Below are 14,417 nucleotides of genomic sequence, written 5' to 3'. Positions count from 1 at the left end.
GAACCTTCCCGCTCTCTCTGGAAGGGTAAAAGTTGATCTTTGGAGTAGCCCCTGCAGTGCCAGCACCATCTATAAAAGCGTTTCTGGCCTCTGGGGTCTCCATCTCAGCCTCTCCCGCGGAACCCTGAGCCCTGCCCCGCCCCAGGGCTTAGAGAGAACGTGAGGAGGCCCCTTGCGCCACAAGGCTGACTGGTGGGACCTGGGCGCCCCAGGAGGACTCTCTGGGCGGGGATACTCGGGCTCCCCCGGCCCGGCCCGCGGCGCTTCTCTGCCTCAACCTCGGGGTGTCTCTGCTTCGCTGCGAGCCTGGAACAGCGGCGGCGCCCGCTCAGAGAAGCGCCGGGTCACTGCAGGCTGAAGCGCCCGCCGTCCCCGCCCTCCCGCGCTCGCCTCTCCCTCCCGCCCGCCTCCCTCGCTCGCTCGCTCCTTCCCTCTCCCCGCCTCCCCTCGGCGCTCCCCGCCTCCCCTCCGCGCCTCGTCTCCTCCGCCCCGCGCCCTGCGGTGCTGCAGCTGCGGGCGGCTCCAGCTGCCCCCAGATGTGGGCTGGGCGGCGCGCGGGGAACTTTCGCGCCGGCTGCGAGTGCGGGGCCCCGGCTGCGGTCCGGCTGCCATGGATCCGCCGGCTGGCGCCGATCGCCGCCTGCTCTGCCCCGCGCTGCTGCTGCTGGTGCTGCCGCCGCTCCTGCTGCCGCCTCCGCCAGCTGACGCCCGCCTCGCCGCCGCCCCCCCAGGTAGGTGCGGCCAGACCCCACGTCCGCGACCCCCGCCGTCTGGGCCCCGCCCCGCGCTCCCCACCGCCCCTCCCCAGGCGGCGTCCAGCCTGACTTGGGTAAACTCCGCGCGCCCCGCCCGGGGCCAAGTTGGCCAACTTCGGGGCCGGGTCGGTCGCGCAGGGGGCGCCCTGCGGCGCACCCGGGCACCTTGGACCGGGGGGAGCCTCGGAGCTCTCGCGGCTCCCGGGACGCCTAGCGTGAAGGCTGAGGGCCGGGAAAGCCCTGTGGCGGAGCGCGCCTCGCCAGCCCTAGCGGGTCCGGGGGAACCAGGGCGAGGCGGCGCCGGGGCTGGCGTCCGGGGACGCCCGGGAGGAGCCGGGTGCCGAGCGCACCGCCTGGGGCCCTGAGGATTGGTTGGGGCGACCCGGAGGGGATCCCCGAAGATCTGAGGGACCCTGCTCCACCCCTCCAGGGACTGGGGACCGGCGGCGGGCTCAGCGGGAGCTGGACACGGAGGACAGGCCGCCCATGCCTGGGGGAGCCCAGTTCTCGCCGTCCCAGGGGCCACTGAAGGGTAGAGGCGCACGGGTAGGGGGCCAACCGCGAATGGCTTCAGAGCGGCCCCACGTCCTGCCAAGGACGGTAGGTTCACCCGGCGGGGGACGTTCTGACGCGGCCGTCCCCTGGGGGGAACTGTGAGGAGCCCGCGGAGCCCCAACTCGGAACGGGGCAAAGGGCAGAGCACTCGGCTTGCAGGGTCCCAGAGCGGGACCGGCCGGGGCGGCGGGGCTCCGGAGTGGCGGCTGTGTTAACGCCCCTTCCCGGTAGGGAGAAGGCCGGGGAGGTGCAGGCTAGTTTCTGGGGATTGTCTGGCGGAATGCCCTTCCCTTTGCAGTGGGGCTGGGGCTGAGGGATGCGGGACTCATCGGCGATGGGCTGTGGGCTCCGAGGTCTCAGCGGCTCTAACGCCCCTTCCCGTTGCAGGCGAGCCCCTGGGGCACGGAGCGGAGCGCATCCTGGCGGTGCCGGTGCGCACTGACGCCCAGGGCCGCTTGGTGTCCCACGTGGTGTCGGCGGCTACAGCCCAGGCGGGGGTTCGGGCCCGCAGGGCCGCCCCAGTTCAGACCCCAGGCTTCACTGGGGGCAGCGAGGAGGACCCTGGCGGCAGACTCTTCTACAATGTCACGGTCTTCGGCCGAGACCTGCACCTGCGGCTGCGGCCCAATGCCCGCCTCGTGGCGCCAGGGGCCACAGTAGAGTGGCAGGACGAGTCCGGCGCCACCCGCGTGGAACCCCTACTTGGCACCTGCCTCTACGTCGGAGACGTGGCGGGCCTGACTGAAGACTCCTCCGTGGCGCTCAGCAACTGCGACGGGCTGGTAAGAACCTCTCCCGCTTCTTTCTGTCCATGGCCCTTGCCTGGGCTTCTGAAACCTGTTACCTGGGAGTCCCCTGGGAGGGCAAGGCACTGACGACTTTCTCGGCTAAAAGACCACGGGGTATCGACTGAAGGGGTTGGCTGGAAGGCAAGTTATTTTGATTGGTTGGAGAGGGAGTAATTTATGCAGGGGGAGGGCCAGGGTCTCTGAAGTGCTGATCAAGTACCAGCTCCGGTGTGTGTCTCCTTTAGGCCTGCAGGCACAGGTCTTGCATCCAGGTGTGTGTATATCTCCGTGAGTGTGTGCACGTGTATTTTGGAATGTCGCTGTGTACTCGTGTCTGGGTACCTGTGCACCTGTGAACGCGTGAATGTGACATTGTGAGCCTTGTGCACGTGTGTATCTGTAGGTTTCTGCTCATTTGCGTCAGTGTCTGTTGAGTGTGTGACCCTGAACATTTTAGTATGTGTGATATGTGTGTAGGGGGCACGTGTGCTGGCAGTCGGTCTTACTGTTTCTCTGTGTGTGTGAATGATGCCAGCCCAAGGGGCAGGCCATGGCGATGAAATGCCCAGGTTATTTCTCTGCCTCCTGGCTAACCCGGAGCCACTGATTTTTATGTTGTGGTTTCCTGTTGAACTTCAGCTGGTTATTTGAAAAGTTGGTTTTCTCTCTCTATTTTGAGCTAAAGGGAGCGTTTGGAAATGTAAGTTCAGGTGCCAATGGGCAGCACCAGAAGGACAGAAGAGAGGCTGGGTGGGCGGTCTCCTCCTGGGACTGCCTCGGCCACCCAGTGTGAACATTCTACTTCTGGGGCCCAGAGGGACCGTGGCGTGGCATTAGGGGCCTTGGAGGAAGCCTGGATCGGTGCTCAGGGAAGAGGCTGACATTGGCGGTGCTCTGTCCGGCCGCCCCGGGCCTGGCACGCGGCAGAAGCCACTGCAGTTTTCTATTTTGGATCGGGTGTGCGGTGGTCAGGCTGGCTGTGCTGGCCCGACATCTAAGCCACCCACCGTGGGTTCCGCTCTAATTGCTGCTCAGAGGACTCCTGCTCCGAGGGGGTGGCGCTCTCCCAGCCCTGCTGCCCCAGCCCCTGTCCTCAGGCTCCTCCTGCCGGCTGCAGAGCCAGCAATTACTCCAGAGTCTCACAACCGCTGTGTTCTTTTTATGGAGACACAGGAAGTGTCACTTGTTGCTTCAGAAAATCATTGCCTTTGGCTGAATTTAGTTAGAACCTGGGCATCTTGCAAACAACTGTCGGTGTCTTTGGAGGAGCTGGGTTTATGTGGTGCAGCCCTTCATGCACCGTTGTCTCTGAGGGTGTCCCAGGCCTCATGGTTGTGTCTCCTTTTATTCTGGAGGTGAATTTCCTAAAGTAAAGGAAATGGGTGCTGGGAGTGGAGTGGAGTGGGCTGGGCTGTGGGAAGAGGTGACATGAGCACAGTCTGTTGGTGGGCCAGCTCCTGTGTACTAGTTAACTCCTGATGGAGAGAATTTCAGGGAGACTTTGTCATCGGATCAGTCATTCATCTTTTCATTTACTGATTCATTTGATCAACCAGCATCTCTAGTGCGTTTGTCCACTGTGCAGGTCAGAGATGTGGCTGGCCTGCTGCCCCCCCACCCCACCCTACTCCCAGGGCTCACATGCTCAGAGTAGATGATGGGCTGAGGGGCATTCTGGCTAGGGTCTGGACAGCATGCTCCCGGGGGCTACATAGCCACTGCCAGCGGGCACCTGTGCAGGTTGGCAATCCTGGCAGAGGGCAGTGTGTGTGCTGAGGCACCAGGTGGGCATCAGCCTGGATAGGACACCATGGTGAGATGTTACACACTGGCAGGGCTGGTAAGAAGACTGGAGTTGGAAGAGGGGCTGGGGCCTCCATGAATGGCCTTGAATGCTGTCAGTGAAAAATGGTCTGGAGACAGTGGGGCGGCATCATTAGTTATTCTTCTCCCTCCCTTCCTCCCTCTTTCCCTCCCTGCTGTGTGCGTCTGTTCTGATTTTATACCAATTACTTTCTTAACTCTTAAATTCCCTTGGTGCATCAGCGAAAGGCCCATGTGCTAAGAGCTTCACGCAGCATGCCTCTGGTCCTCACATCGACTCTTCAGGGGTGGCGTCCCTGTGTCTGGTTTACAGATGGGCAGCTGAGGCTCTGGGTACTTAAGTGACTTGCCCAAGGCCACACAGCCTGTGATGACATCATTCTGGCCTGGTTCTGTGCAGCCCTTTCTGCCACGGTGCTCCCAAGTCTGGTGGGTGGAGGACCCTGAGATGTGATAACGGGAGCCATACTTCCCAGGCAGTCCCCCTCAGTAGGCCTTCCACAGATATGTACACTGCATCCTCCCAGCAGCCCAGGCCCTGGACCACCCTGCCACACGGAGAGCAGCTGCTGCTCTCCCCTCATAGGTAGTGACTGACTGAGCAGCTGTGTATGCAGACCCTCAGGGAGCTTGTTAAATGCAGATTCTGATCCAGCATCTCTGGGGTGGGGCCCGATCTTCTGCACTTCTAACACCTCCCAGGCTGATGCTCCTGGGCCTTAGACTGCGCTCTGAGAAGCAAGGTTCTATAGCCCCATTTCTGCAAGAGAATTCTGCGGATTGCACCTCAAGTGGCTCTGAGCACATAGGATTCAGTGGACCACTGGTAGATTCGAGGGGCCCATGGGGCATTCTGAGAAATTCTGTAGTCAAGAAAGCGTGAGACTCTGTGAGTCCAGCACTTCCTACACAGATGGGAGCAGGGAAATCCCTCTCTCAGAACATGTAGAACTAGCTTTCCTGGAAGATTTGTGGAAGATGCATGGAGAAGGGCGCAGCAGGCAGCGGTGGTCTTAGCTTAAGTTAGATACTTAGGCGAGACATGCCTCTCCCCCAAGGGCCATAGAACCTTTCAGGCCTATCGTCCTGCCCCTGGCCTGGGACATACATTTGCTCATCTACTTGCCTGGCCTTGGGAGTTTGTTTCTGCACTTTCAAGTAAGGTGTTAATAGCTTTGTTTATCATAGATAGCAGTCTCCTAATCTGTTTAGTATGAAGGGGTTCTTAAGTCACTATATTGGTCAGGATCCCGTCAGTTACAAGAGACAGAAAAAGCAAGTCAAATTAGTTTAAATAATGTCCATTAGACATGGGACATCATTAGTTCACATAACAGCAAGGCTTCAGGCACGGCTGGATCGAGATGCCCCCGCCACGTCATTAGGACCCTTGCTGTCTCTTACCTCTGCTTTCCTGTGTTTTTGGCTTTGTTCTCAGGTAGAGTCCTGTGGCGAGTCAAGGGGTCCCAGCAGTGCCAGGCTGACATTCCAGCTGAGTCCTGGCTATCACTCTGGCCAGGCTGGGGTCAGATGTTCCCAGGAGAATTGGGACCTGGGCTTTGCAGAACCCCATAGATGGAGAGTGTACGAGGTGCTGCTCCCCCAAATGATATAATATTGCGACCCAGGGCCAGCCAAAGTACAAATTCTACTGGAGTCAGGTAGAGGTACAGACTCAAGAAATGCCAGAAGACATGCTTCATAAGACATGCCGTGCCCTTTATTTCCAGAGAGAGTTCCCAGTTTTTTTCACAGAGCCACTTGACAGAAGTTGTTCGTAATATTCACAGAGAAAGGTTAAAGCTTGCCTTTTCATGATGCATCTGAAAATAATGCTTAGTGAAGGGTTCTTACACATCACATTGCTATGGAAGATTTTTCTAGTACCTCTCAGGTCATAGGATAGGTGGGCTAATCTCATATCATTCTTTTATACTCATTAAAAACCCAGTGAGAAGCCTGTTGGCATAAAAAGTACTAATAGCACGTCACAGGGTCACTGTGCCCCCACCATGTGCCACACTCCCTGCTGAGCACCCTAACTGCATCACCTTGTGTAAGCCTCATACTGCCCTGTGGTGGGTGTCTGATATTATGCCCATTCTACAGACAAAGAAGCTGAGGCTCCAAAGCCAAGACAGCTTGCTTCACGCTTAACGGCCAGTATTGGAACATGTGTCTGTTTGACTTCAAAACCATGCTTATTACATTTTATTGCCTCTTTTTGCATGCCAACAAAAAGTATAAAAATGAAGGGGTACATTTCTTTAAAACATTCCAACCTTTCCTATTTGACTCCTGGAGGCCTTTTCAGTCAAGGACATTGACCATTGTCAGTATGAGTGAGTGGGAGCTGGTGGCCAAGTGACCCCCGACAAGCCGCTGACCGGCTCTGGAATGCAGCTCCCTGCAGGCAGCCTGAGTCCTCATCGTTGGGTGATGGCAGTGGGGACACCAGTAGGATGGAAGCATCCTGCCCCACCTCTGTCCCCCCTCAGTGCACCTCTCCAGCCTGGTGTCTGGCCGAACAGGGGAAGCAGTGGAAACCTCCAAGGGTTAGGTGGTGGGAAAGGTCTGGTGTCTGAATCCTTTTCCCATCCTGGAGCCTGAGGAGGGCAGTGAACATCCCCATAACTCTGTGAGCAGAGCCCCTATTATATGACCAAGGTTCAGAGAGGCCCAAGGGCTGCTGCCTTGTGGGCTGGGGCTCCCTTCTGGGCTGCCATCCTGGCCAGGCACCTGCTCTGTCCAGTCTTGCTGGGGATTAAGTGTCACTGAGGGCCACAGAGAGAGGTCGTTCACTGGACTAAGGGATGGAGATGAGTTTCATTTTTCCTAACAAGACCTTGCCTTTGAGGCCACATGCTGGATTCCTGGTGGCATGGCTCAGGTACTAGAGTGGGGCGGGCAGGTGCGGCAGGCTCCGGCTGTGGGGCTGGGGTGATGGGTGTCTGGGGCTTGCAGCTGCCCTTTGTAGGATCTTCCTTCTCACACTCTGCCTCAGCATTGCCTAGAGGGCAGTGAGAGGGTCTCAGGCATGCTGAAGAGGGGCTGTGGGGACTTCCGGGTTCCCTAGGTGTCGGGACTCCCCAGTCTGAGGAGCAGAGGCACCTGCTTGGCGCCTGCTCTTGACAACCTACACAGCTGTCCAGGGAGGTCTCAGTCTCCTCCATGGCTTAGTACACGTTGTTTAAGACTCATTCAGTTTAAGAGACAGAAAACCAGCTTACATGGATGAAACAAAGAAGGGACATCACGAAGTCCTAAGGAGTCCTTCAGTGATGGCTGGAGCCAGGGGCTCAGGACTGGTTTCAAAACATGCTCTCTCTGCCTTTCAGGCTTATTACTCTCTGTGTTTGTCTCAGGATGGCCCTCCCCATGTTGGAGGTACCAGCAGCTCTGGCTTAGTTTGTTTTCCATGGTAGCAATCTCTCAGAAATAGAGAGCTCTTCTTTCTGGATGGTTCCTGGTTGAGTCATGGGGAGGGCTCTGATGGGCTCTGCTTAGGGTACAGGCCCATCTTTAAACCCATCCTGTGACGTGGGCCTGGTCTGAGTCTCTTGCCCACCTTTGGGGTTGAGGGTGAGGGTCAGATCCCCAAACTCTGCAACGGATTGCGTTTTTATCATGAAAGCAAGAGAAAGGACAGGTATGCAAGGCAGATTAAAATGGCTGCCGTCACACTCCATCTAGACTCCAGGCCCCCATGTCTGGCCCAGATCTCTTCCTTCCCTGGCTCCTTCCCTGGGTGACCCCATGCTTCTGAAATGGAATGTGGGTCTCTCCACTCTCCCCAGACCTCACCCCTTTCTTGGACCGGAATCCCAGAATCCTAGACCTCTCTGGCCTTCACTCCAGTTCCCATCTCTCTAGCACAACTGATCCCAGTCCCTGTCTTTTGCTCCTGTGCTCCTCAGCTGCTCCTAATCGGTCTCTCACCAGCAACTCATTTCACCACACAGCAGACAGATTTTTATAAACCACACATTAAATCACGTTACTCCTTTGCTTAAGACCTTTCAGTGGTTCTTATTGCCCTTTAAAAAAATAAATGCAAACATGGCAAAAAAACTCCAAACCCACTGGCGTGGCATTCAAGGTCCCCCATGACCTGGCCCAGTGGTCTCCAGCCTCATTTGTCACTGTGTTCTCCTCATGCTTGCACTCCTGTCACATTGAGCTTTTAGTTCATCCAACACTGGATACTCCCAGCTCAGGGCCTGTGCACAGGCTGTGCCCTCACCATGTCCACTCTTTTCTCTCCACCTTTGCCTGGCTTACTCAGTAGGCCTCAGCTAAATGGCACTTCATCTAGGAAGCTGCCCCAGATATTCACATGCCATGTTGCACTCTGTGCTTCTTGGTAACTTGTGCCATGGGAAACTTGTGCCTGGCTAAGTCTGTAGGACCCAGCTCTGATTGGGCAGAGCTCAGCTGGGAGCCATGCAATGTGAGTGCCTGGGAAGGAGGTGGGGCAGAAGTCAGTGCAGGGAAGGGTGGGGGAATCTGTGCCCTCAATGCTCAGGGCTGGCCTGCCTCTCCTTGTCTGCTCTGCTGCCAACTTCAGAATGTCTACACTCAGTGGAGCACGTCCCCTTGGAGAATGGCTGAAAGCTCTGTCTCCTTTCCCACAGGGAAGCACTTGTATACACGTGTTTTTGCATGGTTTCCATGTTTTCCCCATCCCTTTGGAGTATCTGAAACCCAAGTTCAAAATCCCTGGTTTAAATCAAACTAAGTAAGGGAGGGAAGCACCCCTCGGCCTGTATGGGGAAGGATTGGATGGGCGTGAGGAGACATTGGGCTCAGCTCTGGCAACTCATCATGTGACCCTGGGCAAGGCCTCCTGCCATCAGCCTCAGTGTGCCCAGGTGGAGAGTGGGAGTTGGAGCCAACCATTTCTGGAACTCTTCAGGGCAATACAAGTGTCTTAGGGGCCAGATGGGGACCAGACACAAGTGAGGGGCCAGGGTTGGCAGAAGGAGAGGGAGGCACCCTGGTGAGCTCATGCCCTGCCTTCCTTGATAGATTGTTGTCCCTGGGGAATGTGGGCTCCTTGCTCTGATCCTCCGATGTTTCTTCAGAGTGCTGCATTTCTGTGTCTGTTGACATCATGCTGGCAAATAAGTCCAGTGTGAAGACCCCGTGTGGGCACTGAGGTCCCCTGAAGGGGCCTCCAGAGGCCGATGTGGCAGTACTGGAGCTGTGCTGACAGCAGGATGGTTAGATGGTCCGGGGCTCCCTGTAAGCAGGGAATTTACTGCGGAATATCAACCTCAGCTTGTTGTTACCAATTCAACACCAACAGGAGTCCCCGATTTGGGGTGCGACGTGGGGGTGGGAGGAGAATTTATTTAATGAAAACATCTCAGTTATGGAATGGCTTGGCTGAAACAGCTCAATTGTGAACTAGCTCAGCTGTAGAACAGCTCAGTTGAAGTGGCAGGAGAGAAGCATCTGAGGCTCCAGTGTTACAGGTAAACAGTCTTCAGTGGAAACTGAAAATGCCTTCTGTTGGGACAGAAGTGAAGCTAACTTATATAGCGGGGAATGCCCACCCTCAGTCCCTGATTGGTCCATTTCTGTGCCGATTGGTCCAAATCCTCACAGTTTGATTGGCTCAAGTAGCACTGTCCTGATTGGTTGGAATTTAGCTGCTCTGATTGGTTGGTAAAAATGCAAATGAGGCTATAGCTTCCCAGCCTTGGTTTGCTGGGGCAGGTCTTCAGCCCATTGATTGGTTTGTGAGCCTAGAAACTCCTTTATAAGGGTGGACTCAGATGGCAGGAACACAGGCCAGGAGGCAGAGTGTTCAGTGCAGCTTTTCCCTAAAGCAGGCAGAGCACGAGAAGCCCATGTTTGGCAATGACTGCTAGATTCTGTGTTAATTTGAGCCTAGTTCACCAACAGGAGTCCTTCTTAACAGGCACATTCATTCTTGGTGTGGACAGGAACTTGCTGAGAGCCCATACTTACTTTATCACGGCCATGCCCGCACTCTTCTGGGGCACCCACAACCTCCTCGCTGACCTCGCCACCACTTCTCACTGGGGGTGATTTGGTGGGAGGGAAGGGACTTTTCCAGGGGCTCTTCCATGCGGGGGCAGGGGAAGGATGTGCACTGACCAGTGGCTGCCATGATGGAGGCTGACTTGTCAGAGGTTTGTGCTCCAGGTGGCAGAGCAGCAGCCTGCGGTCCCCGCCAGTTGTGTTGTGGTGGCTATTCAGAATGGTGTAAGCACATTCGTGGTCTGAAACCCAGACCCACCTCTTCAACAAATAAGGCATCTGAAGGCACTTAGAGGAGTCAGAATCATAGAGACAGGCAGTAGAGTAGTGGGTGCTAGGGCTAAGAGCTGGAGGCTGGACACTAGGGAGTTAGTGTTTAATTGGCACAGAGTTTCAGTTTCACAAGAAGAAAAGAGTTCTGAAGATGTATGGTGGTGAAGGTTGCACAATATTATGAATATATTTAATACCACTGAACTGTACACTTAAAAATAGTGAAGATAGTAAATTTTATATGTGTTTTACCACAATAAAAAATGGCATCTGAGGACTCCTGGGATTGGGTGGGTAATTAAAGGATGGGGTGGTGAACTTCGCTGGCCCACCTTCTTCCCTGCCTGACTCTATTCTCTGGGGGGCCAGTGGCTGAGGTGGCCTGCACATCACTCACCACCCTCAGGGACAGCCTCCTGGCAATGGAAAGCAATCTATTTTTTGGAGGTTGTGAGCTTCATTCTGATTGGACAGGCATAGGTCACAGGACCTTTCCATAGCCAATCACTGTGGCCCATGGATGCTATGTGCTGATTGGTTGTGACTTGAGTCACATGCTCCATCCCACCAGGTGAGGTGGGGTAGGGCTCCTGATCACTCTGCTGATCTGCCCTGCCTAGAGGCGCCTGAGGACTCCCAGCATCCAGCACTGTTCCGCCAGAGGAGGTGCTCAGAGGTCATTGTCTGCACCTTCTACCTCTGCTTGCCACATGTGCCCTGTGCCTGCAGTTGTTCTGTAAGCCAATCCCTGTTGTTCCCATTTTACGGATGAGGAAACCTAGGTCCCTCCGAGATATTTGGATCTGTAGGGCTTTTGCTGTGTGTGGTCACCTCTATCCTTGGAATCCTCTGGAGTGGACATAGTGGAGTCCGACTTGGCCCCTCATGAAGGCCAGCGTTGTTAGTCACTGTTCTCTGAGCCTGAGCCCAGGGAGGGCAGCTCTTCTGGGGCCGTCCCCTGGCACCTTGCCACCCCATGCCCCGATTCCACTGTGGGGCTGTGTGCTCCCATCACTGTTGCTGAGTGTAATGATGCTGCTCATTCAGATATTGGCAGGTTTCAGGTTCCTCCTGCCCAGTGGCCAACCTTGGCTGCTGGTGCCCCAGTGTCCCTAGCACTTAGCAAATGACGACCCTCGCCCAGTCAGCTGGAAGGTGGGGAAGGCCGGATTCTCACCCAGGCCTTTTGTGAGGACCACAAGTGCCACAGCCAGCATGAGCAGAGGAGTCATTAAGGGGCTTGTCTGCCCTGAGCTACGGGGACGCTCGGCATTGAGGCTGGCTTTGGTGCATAGTGACCTGAGCTGTGGCCCGGGCCTCCTACTCTGGTCTCTGAGATCTATAGGGGCAGGTGTGTGTGTGTGGGGGCCCTCCTGGACCCTGGGTCTGTACTAGCAGGCAGATACGTCCTTTGTTATCCCCACGGCCCTCCCCTGCTCAGGCAACAGGGGTGAGGGGGTTTCTGTGCCGCTGCCAGAACATATCAGGCTGCAGGGGTGTATGTGAACATGTGTGCATGTTTGTGCACCTATACATGGGAGTGTGTGTGTGTGAAGATGTGTGCATGTAGGTGAGTGTATACACATGTGTTTGTACATGCATACCTGTATGTGGGACGTGAGTATGTGCATGTGAGTGTGCATTTGAGTGAGCAAGTATGTGTGTGTGTGTGCGCGCGCACTATGTGGGTGTACATGTGTGCATTCTGGTGTGAGTATGTGTATATGTGTGTGTTTTTGGCAGGGTTTCCTGCAGGGGAGAGGACTGAGGTGGGGTGGATGTACTGAGGGGAGAGGAAGACCCCAGCCCTCTGAATCTTGGTACCACCTTAGACCGCCTATGGTAGGCACTCTGGAATGGGAGGGCCCAAGTAGGAGCCTCTCCTGCTGCTGCACATGCTTTATACTAAATGTCAGCTGCCCACCGGGTCTGCAGTGCTGCCATTAATATGGAGAAGTTATTCCCGAGCCTGGAACCCGCTCCTTGGGCTTATGCATGAATTCCAATTACACTGCATGTCTACTCCAGGGCCTGTGGATCCAGAATCTGGGCCCGGGCGGTGCTGAGAGACCAGGCAGGCTCAGCGCTGCCCTGCCTAGGCCATGCACAGTTGAGTGCTCAGAATGGCAGGGCCAGCAGGAGACTTGGTGTGGGCTGGAGGCTGCAGGGTCACACTGTCAGCTCTGCCCTGCGCAGCCACGAAGCTGGACAAGCGCCTCATCTCTGGCTGAACTGACTGGGAAGGGGGGATTCAGCCACATCCACCTCACTGAGTGTTGGAAGGAGGGGTGTATAACAAGCCCTTAGCCCAGGTTGGGGTTTGGGAAATGTTGGTGGTTTCTGTATTTCTTTGGATCTAAGGTGCCATCAATTATAGGGCACACCAAGAAAGAGGGGACACTTCTTATTAAATTGTTCCATGGCGCCTTAGCAGCGTGGGGACCAGCCACCTTGCCCCTAGGTGCTGGGAACAGGGAGCCATTCCTCCCACTTCGCTTACTTTGTTTTTTTTAGTGTGTGACTGGCTTCATCCACTTCTGGGTGTCTTCCTCTTTTTGGTGAAGCAGGGGGTCACGGTCATTCCTCAAAGGACATTCCTCACTCGTGCCAAAGCCACACATGCCACTGTCTCCATGCCTTTCTGTACATACTTTTTGACATCCACAGTGTGACTTTTCAAAGACATTTGAGTGGCAAGGGTCTCAACACAAGAAATGCCCACTCCACACATAACTCAAGCAAAGTATGGCAGTATGAAATACCACAGCTGAGCTAGTGTGTGCCAGGCAATGCCAGCCACCCTGCTACTGCTGCTGGCTGCCAGCAGAGATCATACCCACCGATTTCATCCTGAGTTAATGAGGTAAATGTGACACCTGTGTGTCTTAGAGTCCTAGACATGCAGTTCTGTTATTATTATTATAATGTTACAAATGATTTCGGGACCCTATCTGAGAGCTGACATGAAACTCCCAGGCAGGGGAACCAGGCAGCCATAGAACCCGCCCTTCACACCAGAGAGATGAGCCCTTGCCTGCTGTGGAAGCAGGACATTCAAGGATTCATCTCTGAACCAGAGTATTTTTCCTTTGAAAGCAGGATTGGAACCACATGGAAGATAAGGTGTATTTTTGTTTCATACAAGGTTTATCTGAGGCTCAGTAGTGGCCAGTCTGATTGGAACAGAGCTTCTGAAGGTATGATAAAAAGTGGCTCAAGAGCTGTGAACAATAGGGATATACAGTTGACTTTTGAACCACTTGGGGATTAGGGGCGCCCACAACCCATGCAGTTGAAAAGCTGCATGTAACTTAAGTGGGCCCTCTGCATATGCAGACTCCCAACCACCAGTTGACCTTGAACAATGCAGGTTTGAACTGCGCCGATTAACAGGACTGTGGTCAATTGAACTACAAGAGTCAATTTAAGAACTCATGCAACTCAACGACAAAAAACCAAACAACCCAATTGAAAAATGGGCAGAGGACATGAAGAGACATTTCTCCAAAGAGGACATACAAATGACAAATAGACATGAAAAAATGCTCAACATCACTAATCATCAGAGAAATGCAAATAAAAAGCACAGTGAGATATCACTTCACCCCAGTTAGAATGGCTATCATCAACAATACAAATAGTAGCAAGTGTTGGAGAGGCTGTGGAGAAAAAGGAACCCTCATACACTGTTGGTGGGAATGCAGACTGGTGCAGCCGCTCTGGAAGGCAGTGTGGAGGTTCCTCAAAAAACTACAAATAGAATTACCGTATGACCCAGCAATCCCTCTCCTGGATATCTACCCAAAAAATCTGAAAACATTTATCCATAAAGACAAGTGTGGTCCAAAGTTCATTGCAGCTTTGTTTATGGTGGCCAAGACATGGAAACAACCAAAATGTCCTTCAACAGATGAATGGATAAAGAAGTTGTGGTATATATACACAATGCAATACTATTCGGTGGTAAGAAAAGATGAAATAGGACCATTTCTGACAACATGGATGGATCTTGAGAATATAATGCTAAGTGAAATAAGTCAGACAGAAAAAGAAGAGAAACATATGATTTCATTGATATGTGGTATATAAACCAAAACCAACAAAAGAACGACAAACAAATGAGAAACAAAAACTCATAGACACAGACAATAGTTTAGTGGTTACCAGAGGGTAAGGTGGGAGGGGGGTGGGAGATGAGGGTAAAGGGGATCAA

The 14,417-nt window shown here is 54.4% G+C and overlaps 1 protein-coding gene across 3 annotated transcripts in view; it reads left to right on the top strand.

Annotated features, from left to right (window-relative positions):
• The first annotated feature begins 437 nt into the window (after positions 1–437).
• Positions 438–14,417, top strand: part of ADAMTS2 (ADAM metallopeptidase with thrombospondin type 1 motif 2) — a 245,741-nt gene continuing 231,761 nt past the window's right edge. Inside the window, exons 1-2 of one of the 3 annotated variants that reach the window (XM_074312148.1) lie at positions 438–731; positions 1,698–2,092. In XM_074312148.1, the coding sequence (XP_074168249.1) occupies positions 611–731; positions 1,698–2,092 (516 nt within the window). In that variant the 5' untranslated portion in view covers positions 438–610. The remainder of the gene's footprint in view (positions 732–1,697; positions 2,093–14,417) is intronic. The other 2 variants (XM_074312146.1, XM_074312147.1) reach the window with 2 other exon arrangements.

The sequence above is a fragment of the Rhinolophus sinicus genome, linkage group LG10 (assembly GCF_036562045.2).
Source record: "Rhinolophus sinicus isolate RSC01 linkage group LG10, ASM3656204v1, whole genome shotgun sequence".
Lineage (NCBI taxonomy): Eukaryota > Metazoa > Chordata > Mammalia > Chiroptera > Rhinolophidae > Rhinolophus > Rhinolophus sinicus.
Note: the sequence above shows the minus strand (reverse complement) of the source record. Positions and strands in the feature narration are given on the sequence as shown.